This window comes from Kryptolebias marmoratus, linkage group LG17, assembly GCF_001649575.2.
Source record: "Kryptolebias marmoratus isolate JLee-2015 linkage group LG17, ASM164957v2, whole genome shotgun sequence".
Taxonomy (NCBI): Eukaryota; Metazoa; Chordata; class Actinopteri; order Cyprinodontiformes; family Rivulidae; genus Kryptolebias; species Kryptolebias marmoratus.
In genome coordinates, this window is record NC_051446.1 from 7879094 (window position 1) to 7906536 (window position 27443).

At 43.9% G+C, this 27443-nt stretch overlaps 1 protein-coding gene across 1 annotated transcript; it reads left to right on the forward strand.

Moving 5' to 3' along the window:
- The first annotated feature begins 345 nt into the window (after positions 1-345).
- On the forward strand, positions 346-26472 carry slc9a3r1a (SLC9A3 regulator 1a). The gene is made up of 6 exons (XM_017433954.3): positions 346-983; positions 16332-16502; positions 20229-20382; positions 21253-21296; positions 25573-25680; positions 25789-26472. Exons 1-6 carry the CDS (start codon positions 513-515, stop codon positions 25942-25944), a joined length of 1104 nt encoding a protein of 367 aa, XP_017289443.1. The 5' UTR covers positions 346-512; the 3' UTR covers positions 25945-26472.
- Positions 26473-27443: the final 971 nt, after the last annotated feature.

Below are 27443 nucleotides of genomic sequence, written 5' to 3' on the forward strand. Positions count from 1 at the left end.
CGAGGAATATTATAAATGAGGTGAACTATTTTAAAACAACAGTCAGACTTGGACGTTTAGATATAAATATGAATGGTTCAAACAGCTGAAAGTAAACCGAAGTAGCTGAGTAAGGTTCTGTAAAGCAGGAACACCACGGTATGCTGACTCAGCACTCACAGATAAAACGGGACCAGTAAGAAACCCGTTCGTGCTTTTATTTTGTAAAGCTGGCTGCGCGCGCTAATCTGATTGGGTTAAAGTGACCGGAGCGGAGGGCAGAGGGGGTCGGATTTGAGGCGTGTGGGGGGGAGGGAGGATCCGGGAGGCAGAGCGGCGGTGAAAGCTGAACTTTTTTTTTTTTTTTTTTTAATCGGCGGAAACTTTCCGTCGCCTCATTCAGCGGAAGTTGAGCTCGGAGTGCGGTCTGTCCGCGCGCTGCAGGTGGCTCCTCGTTGTTACTTCAGAGTTGTTCCGCTGTCCGGGCTAAAAAAAATCAATATATAAATATTTGGACAAATAAGCCACGAAAGATGTCTCGCCTTCGACCCAGGCTGTGCGTTTTGGAGAAAGGAGCCAAAGGTTACGGGTTCCACCTCCACGGGGACAAGAGCAGAACCGGGCAGTTCATCCGACTCGTCGAGGACGACTCCCCCGCCTTCACGGCCGGGCTGCTGGCCGGAGACCGGCTGGTGTTCGTCAACGGCGACAGCGTGGAGGGGGAGAGCCACCAGCAGGTGGTCTCCAGGATCCGGGCCACCGCCGGGGCCCTGGAGCTCATCGTGGTGGACCCCGAGACGGACGAGCTGCTGAAGACGCGCGGCCTGCAGTGCCGGAAGGAGTACGCCTCGGAGGGGATCCCTCTGCACGGCGGGGACGGCGGCTCCGACCGGGGGGACTCGTACAGCAACGGCGCCCCGGGCGAGTCCAGCCCGGAGTCCAGGGACAACGGGGACTCGGCCTCGGAGAGGTCCGGGAGGCTGAACATCAGCTCCAGCATCAAGGTGAGAGCGTGAAGCCAGCAGGTGTGGTCCGCCCCCCGCCGGAACAAAAGTTTGTCTGTCTGTCAGCAAAATATCTCAGAAACCACTGGAGGAGTTTTACTGAAACTTTCAGAAAGTAACAAGTGGATCTTTTAGCATCCACCTTTTTTTTTAAGTCAAACGGAATCAAGATGGCTGCCACAGCCAACTGTCCTTAAAAGAAAACCCCACTAAAATGACAATAATTCAGCCGATTTCCCAATCATTGTGTTAAGATTTGGTGTGATAGTAGCTGAGACTGAGACCCAACATATACTGTGAACAGCAGCGTAACGTTTAATGGGGCGGATGTTTAGTTCCTGTGGAAAAAAAAGATAAGCTTTATGTTGCTTAATATTTATTTTTGTGCACAAACTTGTTGCCTTTTTCATCTCCCTCTCGAGGGTGGAGGTTGTGTCTCTTGAGAACGGTCCGGTCTGATCATTAAATCAGAGTCTGCGCCTACATCCAGCCCTAACGCCACCTGAAACGGAAGTACTTATAAATTTGAACTGGATAAAAATGAAACAGACGGACGGGTGATTTGAAGTAATATTCCTGCAGTGATACTTGGGATTATCTAAGGTGGATGGACCACACCTGGGCTCGAACCTGCAGCCTTGAGATTCCAAAGCCATAGAACGGACCAGTGATCTGCAGCAAGCACACCTGTAAGAGGCCACAGCATGGGGTAAATAAGGTCCATCTGTGGTTGATCTAAATCAGGGTTGGGCAATCCTGGTCCTCGAGGGCCACTATCCTGCATGTTTTACTTGTTCCTCTGCTCCAACACACCTGATTCAGTGGTTCAATTACCCATTCATGTTCTACAGAAGCCTGTTAATCACCCATTGATTCAGATCAGGTGTGTTGAAGCAGAGGAACAAGTAAAACCTGAAGGATGGTGGCCCTCAAAGACCAATGTTGCCCACTCCTCATCTAAATAGTTCCAGACACAGAAAATGTTCCGTTGTTTATCTCTCCTCTGTCTTTAGTCTTCTGTGTTTGGTTCATGTCAGCTCTTTCTGCTACCAAGCCGCTGACTGATCGTTTTTCTTCTAATTTTTCGTCTCATAAGTAGATTAAAAAAAAAAACAGAAAATCTCCACTGTTGCACTAAGATCAAGTGAGGAGTATTGTTTGCAGCAGTCGTGTCGCCAGCAGAGTGTGTCTGCAGGGCGGGATACTTTATGCCCCTGCCGACGGACGACAGGGACACCTGCATCGCCCCGCAACTGCAAATATGTCAAAAATGGAGTGTTAATCGCAAACAAAGCGTTCAAAATTTCATTCAAGTAGTTGGAAAACATATACAGCAGAAAATGATACACACCAAGTATAAGTCAATAAGTAATTCACTTTGTTTATTAGGAGGAACTACTTTGTGGGGCGAATGATTTAGTTTGGGCCGGGCAGCGCCGCGCCCGATTGTGAACTGAACAGGTTTACTAGTAAAGTATGTCACTGTCAAACTTGTCAGACATCCTGTCCTGTCTTTTCTTCCTTTTGTTTTTTTTTTTCTTCTTTGGAGCGTCCCTCCCTCTGCTTCCTGTCTGGGATTCCCTGTCAGGTTAGTCTCGTCAGACGAGCCCGGGTGATATCTGCTGCTGGAATCCTCCCACTCTCTCTCTCTCTCTCTGTCTGACGTCTTCTCCGAGTAGTTTAGGAGGCGCTGAGCTGCGATGACATGACAGAAGTCGGCGCCGTTTGTTTCGGGAAGGTGCATTGAAACGTTGCCAGCGGCTTGCTTGGAGGTGACGCTCTCTTGTCCGTTAGCTGAATATCTCATGAACCACTGGGCAGATTGTAGTCAGATTTTCAGGACACAGTTATTGGATGTACCTCTACAGCTGATTTACTTTTGGACCCGAGCCAAGTCAAGATGGTCGCCACAGCTAACTGACATTATAAAACACTGAAATGGCTGTAGTTCAGACAGTTGTACAGATATTGATCTAAAATTTGACGTGGTAGTAGCTGAGAGTCATTAGCAGCTCGTACTCTGAGGATAAGAGCGGGCATAAAGTTATTTTCAAGATTGCAGTAAAAACTTCAATATTTCTCAACATAAGATGATCTTAGTATAAAACTCTGGCATGAAAAGCAGGTGATATGCATTCATTAAAACAATACTAGACATCTAGAGACCTTCCTCTAGTTAAAAATGGAACCCCCACCCCCACTACACTTGTTTCCCCTATAATCCTGCTTTTTTTTTTTTTTTTTTTTTTTTTTCTTGTTTGTTTTTTTTGGAAGAAAAAGCCTTTGTGGTCAGATTTATAGATGGGATTTCTCAGGTTTCAGAGGCCAACGGCGTCTCAGGGATTTTGCTGGCTTTAGTCGGAGAGAAAGTCTGGGGCTGAAGGTTGTGTAACAAAAGTCCTAAATCTCCTCCTTGTGGGGGGGTGGGGTGTTCGGCCCTTTTCTGGCTGTCCAAATGAGCTGCCATTTTTTTAAAATTTCAGCCTGGGCTGAAAAACAGAATGCCGATTTATTTTTAGACCTCGGGATTAAAAAAACGGGGTTGAGGAGCGGCTAAAAACGGGGCCGCTCTCCCTTTTCCACACCCCTCTTGCCACACTGTCCCCGTAGTTTAAACTCCTTACTGGAATGGTCAGAGTCAGCGTAGCGTTTGCTTTAGTCATTTACCCCACTCCCTATTTTGCCACCTTTTCAGCTTTTAGGTTATCATGCAGTCCGAGTTTTCAGGCTGCACACCAGCAATCGTTCCTGTCTGATGGGAAGCTTGTGTGATGGTGTGATACTGGCCTCTAACCCCCACACCCCCAACCGAGTGGGCCGGCCGACAGCGACGTGAAACAAACCCTGCTCCCTGTTCAACAATAGGCCCTTTCACACGCTTGTATTTGGTTAGACATCATATAGCAGACTAGCTAAACTTTATTTATTTTTCCTCTCTCAGAGAATCATTAAAAAAATGGATTTAAAAACGGGCAGAGCAGTTTGATCACGTTCTGGTACCCATCGTGGCCTCCTTCAGCACACCGAGGTCTGGTCTCCATAGAGATCCCCGGCAGCAGAAAGAAGCTTTGTCCACGCTGTTTGCCTGTGGAGAAAAGCTTCTGGGTCAGAAAGAAAAAAAAAAATGAGAGGGAGAGCGAGGGAGTGGGTCTCACTTCTTTACCATGATGACCCTGAAACACACAGACCCCCAACTTAGGTTGCTCTGGGGTGATGTTGGAAAGAGTGGGATGGTGTGAAAATATCTAAGCCTATTAGTTTTTATTTGTTGATGTGAAAATTGGCACATGGATGATTTTGGGAATCAATGCACTTATTGGTAGATGGTTACATTTTTTAAAACTGCCCCAAAGTGACTGTATTTTGTTGTTATCTGTAAGGATAAATGAAGTTGCAGGTGAGTTAGGGATTTTAAAAATAGGGTTTGGGAAAAAAAAAAACGATCGTACAGCTTTTGCAGACAGTAATCAGAAGCAGAACCGATTCTGAACCGTCTAATTCACAAAGGGAGACAGGTTCCTCAAACTGTGCTGCCAAAACAACAACAACAAAAAAAAACCCTACCGTCTCATTTTGCGCCAATGCAGTTTGTTCACATTCACAGACCCCGTCCCGTTCCAGATTCAGCATCCTACGCTGCCGTTTTTCAACCTTTGGGTACTCTGTGCAGTTTTAGCCACGCGTATCAAAACCCTTAGCTCATTCGGGAGAACAGTGCCATGGCTTTTTGGTTCTTTGTAACATTTTATACTTCTCAAAATAATTCACTTTGTTTGTAAATACTTTCCCCACAGAAAGAAATCGAGGTCTTTTCAAGTCCTTCAGAAACCTGTCTTTTTTTTTTTTTTTTTAAACTGCCTTAGTGTACTTTTTCAAGTTTTTTCTTATGCTGCTTTGAACATTTAGCTACTGTTCTGCTAGACTTTAGCCTCTAACCAGCTATGGGACACTTTGGTTATTGTCCTTTAAATGACCATTCTGTTACTTTTAGCTAGCCTTTTGCTGCTTTTAGCATTTAGCTAGCTCTTAGCGTTTTGCTCTTTTTAACTTTTAGCTGCTGTTCTGCTACTTAAGTTTTAACGACTCACTTGTAACTACTTCAGCAAAGTCATTCAGGCCTCGGCACTGTTTTTGATTTTTTTTTAGAAAATACTTCCTAGTTGGACATCAAAATATAACAAATCAATGTTTATCTCTCACACACACACACACACACTACATCAGCCGCCCTGGCCCACAGTTAAACAGTTCATTTAAGATGATTTTAAACCACGCCGTCCTGGGCGAAGACTCTTCAGACGGTGCAGCGCTGCTATCAGATGGAACGTCCCTGTGGTTGGACGTCAGAACGTGCAGTACACCCGCGTTCTCCGTGTTCACACGGCAGCGCGGGGCGTCGCAGATAGCGCCGGAGCTTATCTCGGTGACAGGACGTTCCGCAGGTTTTCGCGCGCAGGAACAGTCTGTCAGCAGTGATATGCAACGTGGGAGCAAAGGTGATGCCGGCACGGCTCTGAGAATCCACCGGCAGACTTCTCGATCGAGAGCTCATCAGTCACCGCTGTCAGAAACGTAGCAGAGCCGACATCTTTGAACAGTCAGCACATGTAGTTAAACAGCAGGAACGGTTCTTATTGCTCCTGCCCTGCTCACAGTTTGAGTTGCAGTCAGACAAAGATGTGGACCTAGATTTGGTTTTGGTTGTCTGTTTGTGGTGGAAAAGTGAGTAAAGGATAAAAGAAGGACAGGACAGGCAGTCCTAATACATGGTAGTGTGTACTTGTACCGTACTCCACCCAGCCTCCTCTCACTGTGGACCTAAGTACAACAGAGGAACTTTGATCATCCCATCTTGGATTCCAATCTTTTTTTTGGTAAACGGCTATCCAAACGACTTTGGTTTGCAGAAATAGTTCATTGCGACTGGGCAAACAAGCTGCAGGTTGGTGCAAACGGGGCCATTATTTATAAAAGCTAGCGCTGCCTGCTATGAGCACGGTGGTGGAGGAATAATGATTTGGGCTTGTTTCGGCGCCACAGGACGTGGACACCGACGTCACTGAGTCGACATTGTTTCAGAGCATGCCAGAGCGGCCTGTGAGGCTAGGTGTCGAACAGCTGAACACTTACAGGAAAATTAATCTAAGCATGACCGGAAGGCTGACGGACGAGGCGCTTCTACATTTTCTGAACATTTCATCCAAATCTGTTCTTTAGTTTTTCCCTGATCTTTGCTGACAGACAGACAGACAAACAAACCAGCAGACACAACCGGAAACAGAACTTCTTGGTGGAGGAGACAAAAGGGTCACCTTTACCTGTGACCTTGACCTTTGACCCCCGTGAACCTTGAAATCAACAGGCATCATCTTTGACTCACGAGGTCTCCAGCTGTGCAGTTTGACATTCCTATATTACACCGTTGCAGAGTTAGTAGGTGAGCTATGATGTTGACCTTTGACCCTGTCACCTTGAAATCAATTGTGATCACCCTTGAGCCAGGAGGTGTCCAGCTGTGGAGTTTAACATTCCTGTTATACATCTGTAGAGGTAGAGCACGGGCCGATCTGTCACCTTGACCTTTGACCTTGAACTTTGACTGAATCACAACCAAAACCACTTGTTCCTTGTACCATTTTTGACTTTTTCTGAAAGTTTTACGAAAATCCGTCTTTACCTTTTTTGAGCGATCTTGTGCGCATACAGACAGAAAGAGGTTACTGAAAACCCACCCTCCTTTGCGGAGGTAAACACGAAACCTAATGAGTGGTCAGTGTTTGTTTGTTTTCCCATGAAGTATTATCCCGGTGTGGTCAAGCAGAGTGGGATTACTTCATACCGCTGCTGCTGACAGTGGTTTCACAAGCTGTACGTGTTGTTGCCACACGTCTCCGTTAATAATGACACAATGGAAAACACCAGCAGTTTTTATTACACCACATGAGTCATTAAAAAAATATGCTCATACAGAAAACCTAAATTTGAAAATGATGCACTTGCTTTTTACATCATTGTAGTTCTAAACTCCCCCCCCACACACACACACACTTTTTTTTTTTTTTGCACTGTTAGTTTTGGATCTGTAATCAGTGATTTGCAGAAAAGCTATTTTTGTGCTTGACTTATAAAGGCAGAAAGGCTGGCAAGCACATTACCATAATGCAGAGCGATAATGTTTTTGCCCATGTCTCTGTAGGCGTTTGCCTGTCTGTTAGCAAATTATCTCATAAACCACTGGATGGATTTTATTGAAACTTTCAGGTAGTAATCAATAAACATGCATCTACAACTGATTTAACTTTTGGAGTCAACCCAATTTAAGATGGCCACCAGAGCCAACTGATCTTGGAAAACACAAGAATTGCTATAACTCGGCCAATTATCTAGCTAATGGGCTCAAATGTGGTGTGGTAATAGCTGAGCATCATTCCCAACATATACTTTGAGCACAACACAATACACAAACAGCTTTGCTCAAAATCTTGGCATAAACTGCTTGAGTCAGCGCTGGTTGTTTGTTAGCAAAATATCTCACGAGCCACTGGACGGATTTCAATGAAACCCTCAAAAGGCATAGGCTGTACACCCACAACTGATTAATTTTTGGAGTCAGCCCCAATATAAGATGGCTAACACAGCTAATCCACTTCATCATACTCAAAAATGGCTATAACCCAGTGACATTTACAGATATTGAGCTGAAACCTGGCGTGTTGGTAGCTGAGAGTCATTCATATCACGCGCTCCACGTGTGAACAGCTCGCGCCAGTTGTTGCAATCTTGCGCGCAACGTTATTTTCGAGGTTTGACCGGAACGTCTGCAGCTCTGTCTCGTCGGGTGACATGTATTTCCTGAAGGAACACTCAGCCTTTGAATTATCGAGCATTCAGGGCAAACGGCTCGTAATGCAGAGGCTCGTGTCCATCACATCTCTGTGACCGACACTAACCCCGGCAGGAGCAGCTTTTCACCTGATCACTGTATACACCGGCTGCCGTCCAAAACAAACATCATAAAGCCGCTGTAGGCGTCATTTCGCCCAGCTCTGCTCCGTCTCCTTACTTGGAGCGTTTCAATAAACCTTCGCTGACATGCAAAGTTTTTTCCCGACGACAACCACGCTTCTAATGTTAGCCTTTCAGTCCCCGCCTCTTTGGGCTGCTAGTACCTAACCTGCCTCATCAGGACTTAATCAGTGATACATCACCTGTTCATCACTCATTAACAAGACTCCCAGATACTTAAGCTCCTTTGCTCGAGATGACGCGTCACCAGTTTACATTTGGAACAATAATGGTTTTATTTCACAAACGTATGTTTATTTACAGCTGAACTGAAACCTGTTATGAAGCCAACATCAGTGAAAATATAGCCAGAAAATGTTTTTTTGAAGATATTTTTAAATTAAAAATAAAGAAGACTTTTTTTTTTTTTTTTTAGTAGTTCTGAACATTGAAGAAACCATTCTGGTGTTTTCGGCGTTTTCCATGACCATGACCTGTGACCATGTCATACTGACCTGTTGATGTCAGTATGACATGCTTTTGCTAGTAGAGGTCCTAACTATTTTTAATTTTAAAAGAAAGTCAAATATGGAGGATGACATCACCACAGAGAAGGAGACGAGAAACAGGAAGTTTTACTTCAAATGTGACATGAGCGTGCGCTGCCATTAAAAGGTCTGAGCTGCTTACAGGCCGACAGCCTGAGATCAGTTTGTAATTCAGAGCAGGTTGTTATTGATGATAAAATATAAACAATCCATGAGTGATTAAACAAATGTCATAGTCTGAACCTGCTGTTGATTAGTTTGCTGTCATGTGAAAGTTTATAAACACAACTCAATTCACGTTTTTTTAGAGTTAGCATCCGGTTAAAAACGTTAGCTCTCTCCTGCCGCCTTAATGTGGATTTGCAGTGTCGTGTACTGATGTCATGACAACGATCTGGGGGTGATCAGATCTCACCATTCCTCGACTCGGTCGTTATGCACGTTGTTTTGTCGGCCATGACGGTCCTGGTGATCATCAGAATCCAAACCTCAAAGCTTTCATCTAATTCCGGCGATCCAGCCGTCGGTTCAGGTTCATACTGGTATGTTTGTATATCCATGACTCCTACGAATCTTTTAGCATTTCTTCGTGTTCAAAAAAGGCTTTTTCTTCCATTTCCACTAATAAACAACTGAACGGTAACAGCGTTCTCTGCCGGTCGGGGCTCAGCGCTTGTCATGAACTCAGCCCCATAAATCACCCAGTTCGGCAATTTTGACTCAAATGCTAAAAACAGTTTATTTAAGTTTTAGGTCAGAAAAACGGGTCCTGGGAATGTTGTAAGAATGTGTCTGACTAAATAACATTCATGAAATGTCAGTTTTTTGAGATTTGACTTCAGTTCAGCTTTACATATCTTGTCCCTTAACTTTGGCGAGTCTAATGTTCTTCTGACCAGCTAATATCAGGACAGAAACATTGTCAGTTTTATTATACAAAACCAAATTTTTAATGAGTGATGGTTTATATTGTGTTTCTTGACTAAAACATTCCAGAAACGAATCGGAGTCTTCAGACTTCCTGGAGAAATCTGGCTTTCGAGTTCAAATCTAAACTGTGGAGTTAAAGTATAAATCGAGTAGAGACGTCTTGAGGTTTAAAACGTTGGCAGATTGTTTTCGTTTTTTTTATAAAACACACACACCCACACACCTACACACACACACACGCGCGCGCGCACACACACACAGAGCAGTTTCCTTTGTCAGCAGAGTTGTAGGGGTGGAACAAGTGAAGAAACCACTTCCTGCTTCATTAGCTTGTTGATGTAAACGTCTAAGCGTTTGCCCCAGTTTTTGTTCATTCTATACACCGAATATTAGCTGTCACTTATCTCCAGGTTTGCTCCCGTTTCTTTTTATTTCATTAAAATCATTTATAATAAAACCCACTTGATTCTCTAGCAAAGTTTTATCTTCATGTCAACAGTTTTGAGAAAAATTGTCCAATTTGGGGGAGAAAAAACCTATTTAAATGATTAAATGTGTCACAGTAAAGCTGTTTTCACACCGGTTTGTCAATTTTGTCTTCACTGAGCTCTGAGAAAAACATTTGTAAACAATGGTTGAAGTTTTAACATCACATCTTCACAGAAACACAATGCTAACCATCTTAGCTTGTCTATGGAGTTTTCAATACGAAGTTAGCATCTATGCTAATAGTTGGTCAGCACTTTGTGATTAATAGGGTGTACCTTTTCCAAATCTTTTACTCACTTAAGATTTGGGTTTTCGTTACAAATGAGGCTAACCTCTAAAGATGTGCATCTGTTCCAGATGTGAACGTCTGGAATTAAAAGCTGGAATGTTGCTCTCTTGTTTCACAGTCATCTTTTGGCGTCAAACTCAGTGGCGAGCTAAAGGAAAGGTTTCAGTCCTTTTTAGAGGGGATGTTCGTTACATGACCTCACTTTTTACTACAGAGGCCTTTTACCTCTGCCAAGGAGGTTATGTTTTCAGTTGTGTCTGTCTGTATGTTAGCAAGATCACTCAAAAAGTTCTGAACAGATTCTCATGAAATTGTCCTGAAACGTCAAACATGGTACAAGGAACAAGTGATTAGATTTCAGTGGTGATCTGGTCAAAGGTCACAGATCAGCCCGTGCTCTAACTCCAATCAACACCTGCACTCATGTGACCAGAGGGGCCCATCAGTGAGTCAGACAAACAAGGACCCAAAAGAGCCTCTATTGTTCGGAGAGCGAGAACAATTTGCAAGCAATCCAGCTTACATCACATCTCAACTTTAAAAGCTCAACTCCACACTCTCTATTTCTGAACTGAGAAAGCTCCTCGGATGAGAAGCGAAACGTCTTCAGCTACAGAATAGAAGTCCAGTATTTACCATGGCCTGGATGACTGAGAATCTGCACCAGCACTTAGTTAAAAGCTAAAATTAGCCAGACAGCAGCTCAAAGGAGTGTAAGAAGACAAACAAAGGATTTGCTTAATTTAGCTTTTTGCTGCTGTTACTTATTTTAGCTTTTAATTAAGCTTTTACTAATCTTGGCTTTTAGCTACATTTTAGCTTTTAGCAAAGGTTTTGTTAAATAAGTAAAAGTAGTTAAAAGCTAACTACTGTTACTTATTTTAACTTTAATTAAGGTTTTGCTAAATTTAGCTTTAAACAAGTTTTTGCTACTTTTAAGCTTTTAGCTAAGTTTAGCTCTTCAAAAAGTCTCTTTTAGTTTTAGCTGTTTTCAGCTTCTGTTCTGCTCATTTGAACTTGAACACTTCAGTAGGAACTCATTCTTTTGACAGATTTTTTTTTTTTTCAAACTGAAACAGAACAATCAGGTCTACTCTGGAAGGAAACAACGAGAGCGACGGCAGATTTTCATCCGCACGTTTTCACCGAGCAAATTATTCACCAGCGGGCCAAGCAGATAAGCAGGAAGTTAATGGATGTTGAAAATGCAGCCATGGTTGCTGCGTGGACAGAGGTGGTGTAACTCAACACAAGCGCAGGTTGTGGTTTGTCTTCACGCTGATGACATGAGTAACTTTCTAAACTTAGATCCTCTAAAGACCCACCAATCTCCGGCTTTCTTTTTTTTAACTAAAACCCCCGTTGCTGTTGATGTTTGTCTCACATCTGATCACCTTCAAAATGTCAGCAGAAACTAGAGTAGTGACAGACGGACGGCTGCTCTGCAGCTTGTTTGAGACGTACCTGATCAATGGTTTCATGTCTGCTTCGACTCAGATGTTAACACGAGTTACCTGAACCCTGTATTTATTTCTCTGAAGTACTGTATTATCCAGACTTTTCTCAAAAACTGACAGTGTGCCTTATAATCCGAAGCGCCTTATATATGTAAGAAGTCGTAATGTTTTAGTACGACTTCGGTAAACTACAAAGCCGCACCGCTTGCAGCATTAAGGCTCAGTTATAGTTGCGCAGGGCTTATAGTCCGGTGCGCTTTATATGACAAAAGTTTGAAAATGGACCATTCATTGGCTGTACGTCTTATAACTCAGCGCGCCCTATAGTGCGGAAAATACGGTAGTTTTTTGTTTTAGCTCTCCTTCACTCTCCTGCCGCTCCCTGACCTTTGGCCCTGAAGGCATCTTAGAACCCAGTCTGAGCCGAAGCAGCTGGTCTGTTCCTGCGCAGATAGCGATCAGTCTTACCCAACCGTTAGAGTAAGGAGAGGCAAAGCTCTCATTAACACCTCACACTGACGTGGGGCTCCGTTTACATCGGAACTCGTAACTGGGAAGTCGGAAGTGGGAGGTGGAAACAAGATGGACGCCAACAGCAAAGCCTTTATTTTTCTCTTAGTTTCTGAATATGAAATCTTACTAAACAGATACCTGCTACACTCACGGAACATGTTTTAATACTTGCTATAGTTGTACGAGTGAATAAATGTGAAAAACAACTTAAAGAACGAATATTACCAGTGAAAGGAACAGTTTACTAGGGGTAGTCCGAGTTGCTCCCACTTTCCGAGTCGAATGTCCCACTTCATTTAAATTTACGACGAGGAACTCAGAAATTTTTTATTTCCCAGTACTACTGGAACGCACCATTACATCTGTCTTTAGCGGTCAGATTGCATAATTGCATGCATCCTCAACGCTCTCTGAAAGTGTTTTCATGATGCCGTTTTTAAATGGAACCGGAACGTTTCTGTTGCGTTTCGACCGTTCACGTGCATGACAACGGCCGTCCAATTCCTTGACAATGGAAATTTTGTGAAACCCAGGTCTCAGCGGGAAGGTTTCTGGATCCGCCCGGCTCCAACGTGCAGTGGCTGCAGTCAGCGGCTGTTCTGCACATGCACGTACAAATATGAATGCAAAACAACCGTAAAATATATATATATTTTAAAATAATTTGTTTTTAATAAATAAACAAGTAAACTGAGGATAATATATACATAACATTTTAAAAACATATTATTCTTAAAATTACATTAAAATGAAAAAAAACTTGATTTCTGGTCTTTGAATAAATATAAAATGTGTTTAACATTGAGCAATAAAAACAGGTAAAAATATAAAATGGACCTAAAAATAAGAATTAGTCGTGATTCCATAAATAAAATCCCCTTTCAAACAACACTTTTAGACACGAGGGAGTTTACGGCTGAAGTGACACTTTGTATGACGCAGACTTTTTTCAAATCCTCGCAAATCTTTTTGTTTAGGAATTTACTTTGCTTAAAAAGTTTCAGAGCCCGTCAGCTGCAGATAATTATTCCATCGTTCCGTCAGGTAAGCTGCACGCGCCTCCAACAGCCACCGCAGAATATTTATTGGGGTTTTAAAGTAAATGTAACTTCTGATGAATCTCTGTAAATATGGTCATAAAGCTACGTTCCTGTTCGCTCTAATTGCTGCACATGGCGTTCAGGATCGGGGCTTATGCAACTCTTATCTCACTGATCTCGTCGTAAATGTGCGGTCCCAGCCAAAGGTTCACCTGGTACCACACCCCAAGTCCTTGGCCCACGCGGGCGAACAATCATCAGCCAGCCGCGCACACACACACACACACACAGATTAGCTGCTAATCTGAGTCGGAGGAGTCGGAGGGACTTGGAGTGAGTGCTGAGACTGCAGCAGCTGATTCCAAACAGTCACTCAGGAAGGAATCATTGACAGAAAGCAGCTGATGGCTGCTGATCTTAACCACACAGTCCAGGTTTTATCAAACAGCTGCGATCACAGCCGAGGGGTGGAGGGCTTTTTAATGATCCCTGAGCAGAATGTCTGTCCCGTGAGATAAAACGTGCAGCTCGGGTGGGAGTGGCAGCACAATGTGGACAAAAAGAGCAAAAAAGAAAGAAGTGGTACGCCGATGTCGTCTTCCCCGCCCCCGTCACCGAGGGTCTTGAATAGTGAATGGTTTTAGTTTTTTCAGTAAACCTTGATGATCGTAGAATTGAAAACTGCAGATGTTTATGACAAACGACAAACTGACACGGTCACACACGGAGAGCATTGGGACTTTTTTGGGGTTAAAAGAAATAAAAAAAAAAAAAAAGTAATCTGAGACGTACTATTGCTATAATGCTCGGCATACAAATACTCCTCCTGTAGTGTTGATGTTGTTTGATTCCAAGAACTAAAGCATCAGGAGAGACACTCAAATAGGCTCCTGCCTTGATCGCTTTTCGTGCTTCTTTAAAGTCTGTCCAGTGGTTCATGAGGTATTTCGCTAACAGGACGGCTGCGGCCCTGAACAGGAGCAAGCGGCTTGAGGTCAATGGCTGGGTGGACATCTCTCAGCCGCAGCTTCGGTGCCGGGAGCTGCACGTGTGACGGAGTGGCCGGATTAGCCGAGCATTTGGTGCTCAGGGCCACCACGGGATTATTGTCCCGCGGCGGGCAGCTTCTTCGCTCTGGTTCTGACCTTGTCCTGCTCCTCAGCAGCCTTTTTCCTCAACACGAGTCGCCGCTGTGTAATGAAGGGGGAGCGTTAAATACGGGACGTTTGTAACCTTAAAAAAAACCCAAACATTGTTTAATCTCATGTGGTGGTGACATAGCACTCGTGATCTGTTAGCGCTTGGAGTATAGGTTGTGAATGACTCTCAGCTACTACCAGACCAAATTTTAGCTCCATATCTGTTAAACTCACTAAGCTATAGCCATTTTTGTACTTGCTAAAGTTTATAAGCTGTGGCGGCCATCTTGAGTTGATTTGACTCCAAAAGTTAATCACTTGTAGATGTACAGTCAATGATTTGTTTTTGAGAGTTTCGTTGAAATCTGTTCAGTGGTTTATGAGATCTTTTGCTAACAGACAAGCAGGGTTGGCTTCAAAAGTTGATGCTGAGGTTTTAAGCAAAGATGTCATGCAGGGTGTTGTGCTAAAATGAGGATGATGCTCTGCTACTACCACACCAAATTTTAGCTTGGTATTTTGTAAAAATTGGTCATGTTACCCTTGTTTTTTTTCCTATGGGTAGTTTGCTGTGGAAGACATCTTGATTTAGGGTGAATCTGTCGTAGATGCACATCCAGTGATTGATTAAAATCCATCCGCTGCTTCACAAGATGTTTTGCTGACAAATTGACAGTTGCTTTCAAAGGTTAATGTTTGAACTTTTGAGCACAGATCCGCAGTCAGGACAGGAAGAGGCTTTACCATGGAGTTTCAAAATAAAGCTCACAGATGATAATCAGATAAGAGACTGGCCCTATTATAGCTTGGATTCCCCTATGCATGGTTTGAGTACAAATTGGAGTTAAGATCATTCTAAGATAAACTAGGGGGACAAAAGAAGAGAAAGTTTAAGTTTAATCCCAGTAATCCCAGTAATCCCAGCACTGAGGACACTACACCAGGCCCTGTAATGTGCTTCAGATTATAGTCTGAGGGGGTCAGAGTCACCACAGGCAACAAGACGTTGGCCACATTTTTAATAGTAGCTGTGTAGATGAAATGGTGAATTTGGAATCCACACAAAAAGACTTGAAGTCAAGAGTGAGTCCAGCAAATACACCGAGCCGGGAGCCAGGATTACCTGACGTCTAAAACCTCAGCAGCCAATGACAGAACAGGAAAGAGACTCATCATTATTACAGTCTGCTTTCGCCCGTGGCTTTATTTTTATTCTTTTTTTTTTGTTTGTTTGTGTGATTGTGTTCATGTCTGTTTTGGCAAAACTGCAGAAAATGAGCGCACATCTACTTGACTCAAAATGGCCGCCACAGCCAACTAACCTTAAAAACACACACGTAGCTACAGCTCAGTCAGTTTCACATATGCCGACCTGGCTTGTTAGTAGCTGAGAGCGATCCCCTACACGTTCTGTAAGCGCCGAACGTTTGCGCGAGGAGTCAGCTCGTGTGTGTCTGTTAGCGGAATATTTCCTAAAGCACTGGGTAGATTTTAATGAAACTTTCAGGAAACAATCACTGGACGTGCCTCTACAACTGATCACCTTTTGGAGTCGGTCCAATTCAAGATGGCCACCACAGCTGATCAAAGTTACTCAACACGAAAATGGCTGTAACTCTGTAAATTCTACATATATTGAGCTAAAATTTGATGTGGTAGTAGCTGAGAGTTATTCACAACACATATTCTGAGCTTGACTTCTCACAGTATGGCCTGAGATCTTCAAGGTTTTACCAAAGCGGCTACCACTCAACGTAAGGCGACCTTAGTCTTAAAACATGAAAAGCTGCGGGCGATATGCATTCTTTTTTCAAGGATTGCAAGGCCTCAATCTGATCAGATGATTTTGTGTTTAAATGTAGTAAGAAGGGTGTGATGTTCAGAGTGAAACGTATGTTTTTGGGTAATCTCTGACGCTTTTGTGTCGTGTCTGCGCAGGAGGAGCGGGATGGGCCCCGGCCTCGGCTCTGCCACATGAAGAAGGGCTCAAACGGCTACGGCTTCAACCTGCACAGCGAGAAGTCCAAACCTGGGCAGTTCATCCGAGCCGTGGACGAAGGCTCCCCGGCCCAGAGAGCCGGCCTCCGACCGCAGGACAAGATCATCCAGGTGTGACCCGCTCGCTCACGTCTCCCACACACACACACACCAAGTCTGTGTCGGGTTTCTACTTTGTTCTCGTGCATGGTCAGCGGAGGAGACCCTCCATCTGGAGAAATAATATAGGGAAGGGGGGTGGAATCTGCAGGGAGTGTTTGGTACCACCTGCCTCACAGTCGGCGTGGGAGCTGCCGACACTCCCAGATTCCTGCTCGTTTTCCCACCTTGGCTTTTCCTCCCACCGGAATTCCTCAGTGCCTTATCTCCCCATCCTGTGCGCTGTGCTCGGTTTGGCCCGGCTCTCAGGGTGGGGGGTGCTAAGCAACGCTCTCCGTCTCCGCTGCTGTTCGTGTCGGGATTCTGTTGGCTTCCTCTAGCGTGACTGTGAGATCCGTGGGGAGATAAACGCAACACGTATTTTATCAAATAAAAGGGCAGATATATTCCACGACGCGTTTGCTGTAAAACTGAATTATGTTACCATAAAACCCTGACGTCGGTAACAGACTCCCTCAGAGAGTAGACCAACCGAGCGCATGATTGTCAAGGTACTTATGGTCAGATGTTTCAAAGGGATTGTTCAGATTATCCCCCTCTCTCCAAAAAAAAAAAATTTCATGTTTTTCAGACTTCATTTTGTTTGAGTTTGCAATGTTGCGTGTAATGTTATTTTAAGGTCTGACTAAAATGGTTATAACATCTTTAGATGATCTTAGTCTAAAACTCGTGTTTTTTTAATTTTGTTTTCAGTTGCCGTTACACCTCTAACAGACAGATAACAACCCCCGACTCCAATGGAGTTGGGACGTTGTGTAAAACAAATATAAACAGAATAAGATAATCCTTTTCAACCTATATTCAATTGAATACACTACAAAGACAAAATATTTATGTTCAAACAGATAAACTTTATTGGGTTTTTATAAATATTCAATCTTTTTGAATTTGATGCCAGCAACACGTTCCAAAAAGCTGGGACAGAGACAACAAAAGGCTGGGAAAGTTGAGGGATGCTCAATAAACACCTGTTTGGAGCATTCCACAGGTGAACAGGTTGATTGGAAACAGGTGAGTGTCATGATTGGGTATAAAGGGAGCATCACTGAAAGGCTCGGTCGTTCCCCAGCAATGATGGGGCGAGGTTCACCACTTTGTGAGCAAAGAGTCCAACAGTTTAAGAACAATGTTTCTCAATGTACAGTTGTAAGGAATTTAGGGATTTCATCATCGACAGTCCATAATATCATCAAAGGTTCAGAGAATCTGGACAAATCTCTGCAAGTAAGCAGCAAGGTCGAAAATCAACACTGAACGCCCGTGACCTTCGACCCCTCAGGCAGCACTGGATTAAAAACCAACGTCATTCTGTAACAGATATTACCTCATGGGCTCAGGAACACTTCAGAAAACCATCATCAGTGAACACAGCTCATCTGCTCATCTCTACATCTACAAGTTAAAACTCTACCCTGCAAAGAGAAAGCCAAATATCAACAACACCCAGAAACTCCGCCGGCTTCTCTGAGCCGGAGCTCATCTGAGATGGACTGACACAGAGTGGAAAAGTGTCCTGTGGTCTGACAAGTCCACATTTCAAATTGTTTTTGGAAATCATGGACATCCTGTCCTCTGGGCCAAAGAGGAAAAATGGACTGTCTGGATTGTTATCAGCCAGCCTCTCTGATGGTATGGGGGTGTATTAATGCCCATGGCATGGGGACTTCATCATTAATGCTGAAAGGTACAAACAGGTTTTGGAGCAACATTTGCCGCCATCCAATCGACGTCTTTTTCAGCGACATCCCTGATTATTTCAGCAAGACAATGTCAAACATTCTGAATGTTCCAACAGCGTGGCTTCGTAGTAAATGAGCACGGGTATTAGACTGGCCCGCCTGCAGTCCAGACCTGTCTCCCATTGAAAATGTGTGGCTCATAATAAAGAGCAAAATAGACCTTGAGCAACTGAAATTGTACATGAAGCAAAAAAGGAAATAATTTCACCTACAAAGCTTCAACAGTTAGTGTCCTGAGTTCCCAAACGCTTATTGAGTGTTGGTAAAAGGAAATGTGATGGAACACAGTGGAAGACATGTCCCTGTCCCAGCTTTATTTGGAACGTGTTGCAGGCATCCAATTCAAAATGAGGGAATATTTGCAAATAAAACAATAAAGTTTATCTGTTTGAACATTGAATATCTCATCTTTGTAGTGTATTCAATTGAATAAAGGTTGAAAAGGATTTGCAAATCATCTCAACCCCTCCACCCCCGAGAGTTGTCAGTGGTTTTGATGGCTCTGGGAGCTGCAGAATCTACGGGCCGGGCGAAGACTAATCTTCCTTTTATGGTTCAGCTCGGACAGGATGTTGTGTTGTGTGGACTTTAGCTCAGCCTCTCCCTGGTGCAAAGTCCGACCCGTGAGTGATCATGTGTTCAGGAGATTCTTCTGTCTCTGTGCTGCTTCCAGCCTCTCTTCACACACGCACACGTGCGAGTGTGTGTGTGTGTGTACCACTGACAGTAGTCCGTACAGTTTTTCACAACCGGTTATTCTCGTCGATGCGCAGCTGAAATCCTGACTTCTGCGGCGGGTTCTGACCCGGGTGGTTTTACTGCTCCCTTTATGACTCCGTCACACAGTTTATCTTTGTGTTCGGATGGATTTAGTCGTTTATTGTCATGGTTATGTATTTCCCAACGCGTTGAACATTAACCACGCATTGGACAGGGCTCTGCTGTAAATCATCGGAAAGCCGTTCTGAAAATCAAGCATTATCTGGCTAAACCGTGCATCTCAGCGGGCTTGTCCCCTAAATCGGTTTTTATTTGACTAAAATCAAGGTTTTAAGTGGAAATCTTTAAATCCTTTATCTTGCGTTCAGCTATTAACAGTTCAGAAACTTGAACTCTCGTGCGACAAAAGTGTGCGTTTGTTTGTCAAATGGCAAATTATCTTATGAACCGTATACATCATAACTGGATGTATACTTACAGCTGCATACACTGTGAAGTCAAACCAATTCAAGATGGCCGCCACAGCCATCTGACCCCAGCAGACGCAATGGTGTCTCTGTTTCAGTCAGGTTTTCAACAGATTGTGCTAAAATCTGGTGCGTTGGTTCGCCGAGGGTCAAAGTCTGGGTTTGAAATTTGAACGCCGGCTGCGGGAGTCAACCATGTCCGTCTGTTAGCGGAATATCTCATGAATCGCCGGTTGGGTTTTAATGAAACTTTCGAGAAGCAACCGCCAGATGTGCATCTACAACTGATTATCTTTTGGGGTCGTCCCAGTTCAAGATGGTTGGCACAGCTGGTCAACGCCAGCCAACGCAAAAATGGCTATGGCTCAGTCAATTTTGCAAATATTGAGCTACGGTTTGGTGTGGTAGTAGCTGAGAGTTACTCACAACCTGTAATGTGAGCATGACATCTCATGATATCACATGAGAAATACAGATACAACTTTCTCTACATTCCTTCAAGTAATTCCAGGGCTTATTCTATTATTAGGGACAGATGCTTATACAAACTTATCTGTATTGAGTGGTTTTCTTTTTGGTGTGGTGGTTGGAAATTGTCATAATCCTGTTAAACGTTCGGGCTCCATGGTTGAATAAAGGCTGCTTCCTTTCCAGGTTCGCTCATCTGACGGCCATCTGATTGGCCAAATCTCGTAACCGTCGGACGGGAACTTTAAAACTTAAACTGCGTTCGTTTCCCTCCTCCTCCTCAGGTTAACGGCGTGTCTGTGGTCAGCATGCAGCACTCGGAGGTGGTGGCGGCGATCAAAGCCGGCGGGGCCGAGACCAGGATGTTGGTCGTCGACCTCGAGGCCGAGGAGTTCTTCAAGAGGTGCAACGTGCTGCCCACGGAGGAGCACGTCAGCGGTAAGAGAACGGACCAGAAAGAAAGGAAGTTTTTTTCCACAAACTCAGCTGACCGGCCTCTCTCCTTTGAGTCTCTTCAGCCCTCAAACCGATGCTTCAAATACTGTCGCTAGGATTATATGAGGTATCAGGGCCTCCTCCAATCCCCCGCTGGGCTTTGGAGACGAGGGAGTAGAGCTTATTGAGGGTTCAAAGACATTAGGTTGAAGTGTTGAATTAAACATTAATACAGTAGTACAAACAAAACAAGAGGACAGAATCAAACGTCTTCATTAAGGATCAACCTGTTCTTTTTTTAAATTTTTTTTTAAACTTTGAACGGTATAGTCGGATGTCGTTTCACCTCCACCTCGCCTCGACGCTCTGATCGACTCTTTTCCCCTCAGCTCCAGCGGATTAGGGTTCGGGCTTTACTTCCTCGACAGCTCCCTGCTTGAACTCGCCGTTAGCTCGGTTCTGTCGCGACGGAGGCTCTTCCCCCTCGGCACGTAGCTGCAGAGGCTGCAGGAGGGCGAGGAAATACGCCGTCGGCCTCAGTGACGCCACGCCGCCTGGCTGCTGCTTCACGGTGCTTTACGAGACGTTTAGCTACAACCCGTTTAATCTGACAGCACAGAAACTGGTTTGTTTTAAAGCGAGCCCACTCACTGGACTGATTTTCTCTTTTGTTTCATCATTTAGGAGTTTTTAAAGCAGATTAAGGCTCAAATCTGCAGCACAGTGTTTAAAATAATTGTTAGATCAGCTCGTGCTTTACTGATGTGGCAGCGCGATTGATAAGATTATTGATGGGGTTTTTTGTATTTGTTGGCTGATTTTAAAATATTTGTTGCTGTGATCAACTGAGTGTGCTTCTCTTCCTCTCTGTAGGACCACTGCCTGAGCCTGCATCAGACAGAGCTGAAGATGAGGAGGTGAGGATGATGATGTTTCATAAGGTTACTTTAATGAAGGACACTTGGATTCTTTTAGTCTTTAAATACAGATGTCAGATGCAGGAGGAATTTTCTTTACTCTTGATCCAAGAGTTTATATTTGATCACTATAAACTAAACCAAATAAACTGGAGAAACTGCATTTTAAAAAAAAATGCATTGTGAACACTTGGTGCTGAATGACTTTCCTAAAGAAGCTGAAACTGAGCTGATAGCTAATTGTAGCAAAATGCTAGCCTAAGTTAGCAAAACGCTCGTTAAAAGCCAAAACTATCAAATTGATGGCTAAAAATTGTTTAAAAAACCCCCACTGCCATTGAAAACTAGATTTAGCAAAACTACATTAAGCTATAAATGGCAAAATGCTGTCAAAAACTAAAAGCACCAAAATGATAACAAAAGTAAAATGCTAGCTAAAAACTGAAAGTAGTTAATGTTAGCTAAAAGTAGCAAAATGCTAACTAGAAATAACAAATAGCTAGCTAACACCTAAAAAGTAGTGAAAACCTAGATAAATTGGCTTTATAATAATGGCTTTATTTTGGAGAACATTAGCCTTGAACTGAAATTAGCAATAGTAGAGTTAGCATTAGCAGAATTAGCAATAGTAGAGTTAGCATTAGCAGAATTAGCAATAGTAGAGTTAGCATTAGCAGAATTAGCAATAGTAGAGTTAGCATTAGCAGAATTAGCAATAGTAGAGTTAGCATTAGCTGTAATGGTATTAGCAGTAGTATACTGAAGTAAATTTCAAAGAAAATGTTTTTGAAGGATTTGAAGAGGGCTGGGATTTTTGTAAATCAAGGTAAATGTTGTGAGAAGTATACATTTTACAAAAAAAAAGTTCATCACATCTATCTCCTGAATGAGCTGGGGGGGGCATTAGATTTATCAGCATTCACACTATAAAGAGGGAGGAGGACGCTGCTGGGAGGAAACTTGTGTAGAAAAAAAAAAAAATCCAAAAATGGGCAAGTTTGTGAATGTTACTTTCCGAGCCCGTAACAGTGAGAGGAATGTTCTCTGGATGCATCCAAAACATCATATCTGTTCCAGTGAGAACGGAACACATTCTGCATGATGTCATGTGGCGTTGCATGAACTGTTCTGCTCGTGTTTACTGTTTGAGTGATTCTAACATGACTGCCTTCAGGAGTATGAAGGTGTGTGTGTGTGGGAGGGGAGGGTCAGGTGTTATCACAGTCGGGAAGGGGGTGGATTAATCAGGCAGAGCTGATCCGAGATCCTCCCCCCTCCACACACAGCACAGGAGCAGTGCATTGGTTCTTTAGGTGACACTAAGACTGACCCCCCTCACCATGGCAACCAGAGCCACCCTCCCTCCTCCTTCCCCCCGTCCAGGAGGATCATGGGATTTCTCTGGCTTTAAGTTGAGGATTGTGCTAATAAGATGACAGCTCCCACATGCAGCAGCTTTCTGCTCCCTTGCAGCCAAACAATCACTTATTCAGCAGCTGTTGCGTAACTCACTGTGACCCCTGACCTCCGGCGACAAAGATGATCGCAAAGACCCCCCCCCCTCCCCGCAGAATGAGCTCCTCAGCTCAGTCAGCAGGGCTGGTCAGGTTGTCTTTAGGAGAGCAGCTGCGTCTGAGTGGGACGTCTCCGTTTTGGGTTATAAGGTGGGGGGTTGTGCGTAAGTCAGACTGGAGCTGGATGTCAGAGAGCTTTTATTAGTTTGGGATGAGACTGTGAAGAAAGCTGTGCTTCTTAAGTATCTGCAGCCTCTGCTGCCCCCTGCTGGACAACACACCCCAGGTTTTTCTGTGCAGGTTTGGAGACAACGGAGACGACAGAACGGGCTCATTTTAGGACTTTCAGACCGTCTCAGTCTGATTCTTTATGTTTTTAAGAAACTTTTAAATAAACTGATGGAAATCAGCGTTTTCTTTATCAACCGGAGGAAAATTGAAACATGAATGTGTGGAAAAAAAAAAGCACACTCTCTGTGTTATAGTCCTTGTTCTCTGAAATGGATGAAAAAGTTTGAAAATGTTCTTCAACATATCTGCAGGGAAAATCCATCGATTCATTAAAAATTTTTTTTTACCTGCCTCTCCATTCCGGCTCAGCTGGTGCCCTTCTCCAGCAGTCACTGTGTGAGTGGCGGGGGACACCTTGGACAGGTCTCCAGTCCATCACAGGGACAGATAGAGACAAACAACCATTCACACTCTCACACATAGGGATCATTTAGAGTTACCAGTTCGCCTACGTAAACTGGTAACTCCAGTTCACATGCCTGTTTTTGGTGTTTGGGAGGAAACCAGAGTACCCAGAGTAAACCCACGTATTCAGGGGGAGAACATGTAACCTCCACCTAGAAAAACCCCAGGTCAAGAGGTGACCCTACGACCTTCTTCCTGAGAGGCTACAGCTCTGCCCAAAACAAGAGCACGTAAAGACCAACAGGAGCAGGCGTCCTGAGGAAAGAGAGGCCGCAGTGGCTGAAGGATGAAACGGGCTGAAAACATCCAAACAGGAAATACGCAACGAGTTCAAAGAAACCCCGAGCTTAAACTACAAATGATTACATGTCGCCGTCACGGCTGCACAAAGGAGTCCCTTCAGTCAGCGGTTACTAAAACACCTGAAGGAATTCAGGCTGGCAGGCTGGATGTCTGAACAGCGTGTTCCCAGAGAACCGCACCTTTTTTATTGCACTCAAACAGGTACTTATTTACGGAGCGGAAGCGAGAACGAGCACAAATGCGCGCATGTGACAGTCTGACAGGAAGAGGAAGTTGAAACAAAAAGGCAAAAATGATTCGTAGAACGGACAACTCAACATATCTTCTGATTGTATTCTGCTCCTCGGTGTAGTATGCTTATAAATACTGCTTCGTGTTGCTCCTTGTAATATTCTCCAGTCGGATAACAGCAGCAGCGTGTGACGGTTTTATGTGTCCACTTGAAAAATGAGGAGACGTTAACCAAGATGGACAGGTCGTAGTAAAGCGATACACGCAGAAAATGACCTGTGTGTGGTGCTACACCGCTGCCATGAAGGTTCACTGGGAACAGGAAATAAGGGGCTCATAAGGCTTGGCTACGACATGGAAACACAAGAAGAAGAAGAGAAGGCCCTCAGGTCATGACATTGGAGTTTTAAAGACTCAGAGACCTGAGCTCCTGGAATGTTGTTTCCATGTGGGCACAATACCAAAAAAAACCCAAAAAGTTCCATAAAACCTGAGCTGACTCGGTTCGACTCGCTCTCAGTGGTTTTCCAGCTAACTGAGTGCCGCCTCGATGTGGGCGGGTTGTCGTAGCGCAGACGCCCGAACCTATCATGTCATTAAACTCTCACCATTCTCCGCCTCGGTGTCCGAGTCAAACCCATCTCCGCTCCACTCGTATGTCGAGTCCATTGGGTCCAACTCCCTCTAAATTCTGTCGTCGGCCAACAAGCACAGAAACACCTGCGCCGACTCACAGCACCACCGTGATGGTTTGCGTGGCTCCATTTCAATCAATATATGATATCTTTAAAGGGTGAATAACAAAAACGAATGCTGCGGTTGCGAGGTTTTTAAAAAATGGTTTTCTTGTGAAGGAGGCTCTTTAGGTGCCTTAAAGTATTCTCAGCTACTTTATCCCTGACCCGTCCAGCATGTTCCTTGGTTTTCATGATGCCGTCTGCTGTTCTCTGAGGCTGGCAGAACAGCTGGATTTATTCTGAGGGTCAGCAAGACTCCGTTTACCGAGGGGTGACTGCTGACGTCTGTTCAAGCAGCTGAGATGGAGACGTTGGTGAAAACAATCAGAGCAAGAGCTAAACAGGAGCAAGACGGCAGCTAAAAGCTACAGCTAGCAAAATGATAACTAAAGGGCAAAATTGGCTAAACAGAAGCTAAGGCTAAAACTAGCAAAAAGGTACCTAAAAGCTAAAATAGACAAAACAGATTTTTTTTTTTAAATTTTATTTTTAGTGGGTAAAAACTTTAAAACTTCTGCATCATTTCCCCTCTACTTCAGAATCCTGCGGGTTTGATCTGTCCCCTACAATCCCTGCAAAACACTGCTGTGGCTGTATACTGACAAAAGTAGTACCCAGTGTGTTTTAGAGCCTAATAAACATGTGAAAAACGCAGGTTTAATGAAATCAGTGATTGTAAATATAACCGACCTTAATGATGACGCACCGATGCAGATTAAAGTGTTCATCATGTTCCTGCAGGCATCATTGCTCTTGTTTTAAGCTGTTTGTGGTGTGTGTGTGTGTGTGTTACAGGCAGCAGCGAAGCTGAAACCCAAACTGTCTGTGAGCTCTTCAGCGTCCAACTCCTCGTCCAACACCTCCCTGCCTGCAGCGGCTCGCAGCTCTCCTCCTCCTCCTCAGGTAAACGTTCGCCTAAAATCCCCCGTGGAACAGTCCTGCAGGTCAGAGCCACCGTCCTGAGTGTTTGTATATGTGTGTGTGTGTGTGTGTGTGTGCGTGCGTCTGCAGGTGGAACTGGCTCCGGAGCCCAAGCCGGCCCAGGACTCCTTGGGTCTGAGCATGTCACTGGCTCAGGCCAAAGAACGCGCCCATCAGAAGCGGGTGGCCAAGAAGGCGCCGCAGATGGACTGGAGCAAGAGAAACGAGCTCTTCAGCAACTTATAACCGGCTCGGCGCTGCCCCCCGGTGGAGAATCCAGAGACAATCAGCCTCTGCTGCTGTGTCGCAGCCTGACACGTTTCAAAAACTCCTGTTTAACAGTATTATGCCATAATTTTATTCTTTTAATTTAGATTTGACTCTTTTTTTTTTTTTTTTTGCTCATGTTTCAATGGCGGTTGTAATTTCAGCATCACTCAGAAATGAAGGTTAATATATGATTAGATCTTGTTAATGTACAGTTTTATCACGTGGAAATGTGGGGCGGAGGAACGTAAATTCTTAGCAGATTTTATGACACAATTAGAAAATTTTTAAACTTTTATTTCAGTTTATGTTCTGATGCGCGATTCAGAAAAATGAGATTATTTCTTCTTTCTTAAGAAATGTGTATATATGTGAATGGATGATTTTAGAGGATGTTGTAGTGGTACGGAACATTCTGACGATTCTGTTCAGTGATTTTTAAAGCTCCCAGCTTGAGCTCGCGGTAGAATGTATTCACAGGCAAATATAACGTTTGGATCAACTGGACCCGAGTCTGTGTTTTACTGTCCGTCGTCGGCAGCGGCACCGTCAGTTGGTTTCACCCGGAGACGATTCTTTAGCACAAACTATTAGGTGTCTGTCTGTCAGCAAAATATCTCATGAACCACTGGAAGGATTTTAAGGAAACTCTCAGAAAGTAATCCCTGGATTTTCATCTACAAGTGATTAACTTTTAATAAAAATGGTTAAAAGTCTTTTACGTTTACAGATATTAAGCTAAACTTTGATGTGGTAGTAGCTGAGAGTGACTCCCAACAAATACTCTGAGCGTGACACAAAAAACGTTATTTTCAAGGTTTGACCAAATTGGCTACAACGCCACCATTTCTTACTGTTAGATTATCTTAGTCTAAAACTGAAACAGTTTTATTTTACTCTTTACATTAAGGAAACAAAATCAGAACCGAAGTTTATTTTTCGACAGTAAATCAACTTTAAAAAGCTCTGAAGAACTTTTGAAGGCTGCCAGTACGGCTACGATCTGATCTGAGTCACTGGTTGCCATGGTGATTCCCACCTTTTCTGGGGCACAGAAGGCGGAGCACAAGGCAGCCCTCTTCATCAGACGGGCAGACGGAGACACAAACTGTTGCTGTGTGAAACTGTGTCACTTAAAAACTTGACTATGAGCTGAAGAAACTTTAATTTATCTACTGTGCAGTTATGAAGATGATATAACGCTCCACTTTTAGAGTGTATTTGAGAAAAAGTCCCTAGCAGTGAGACCCACTTGGTGAAAAACATGTCGTCTGAATCATGTAGGAAGTATAAAGACTTGGGAGTAAGAAGAGTTTGTTCATCTAAAGGGTTACTGTGACATAACATTATAATTTCAACATTCTGTAGTTAAATCTTCAGGCATAAGCTGTATGCTGATGGCGGAGCCAGAGGGTGGCCAATGGTGGCCTCTTCAGCCACACCAATCATTTCAGAAAACTATGCCGTCTAGTTTTGAA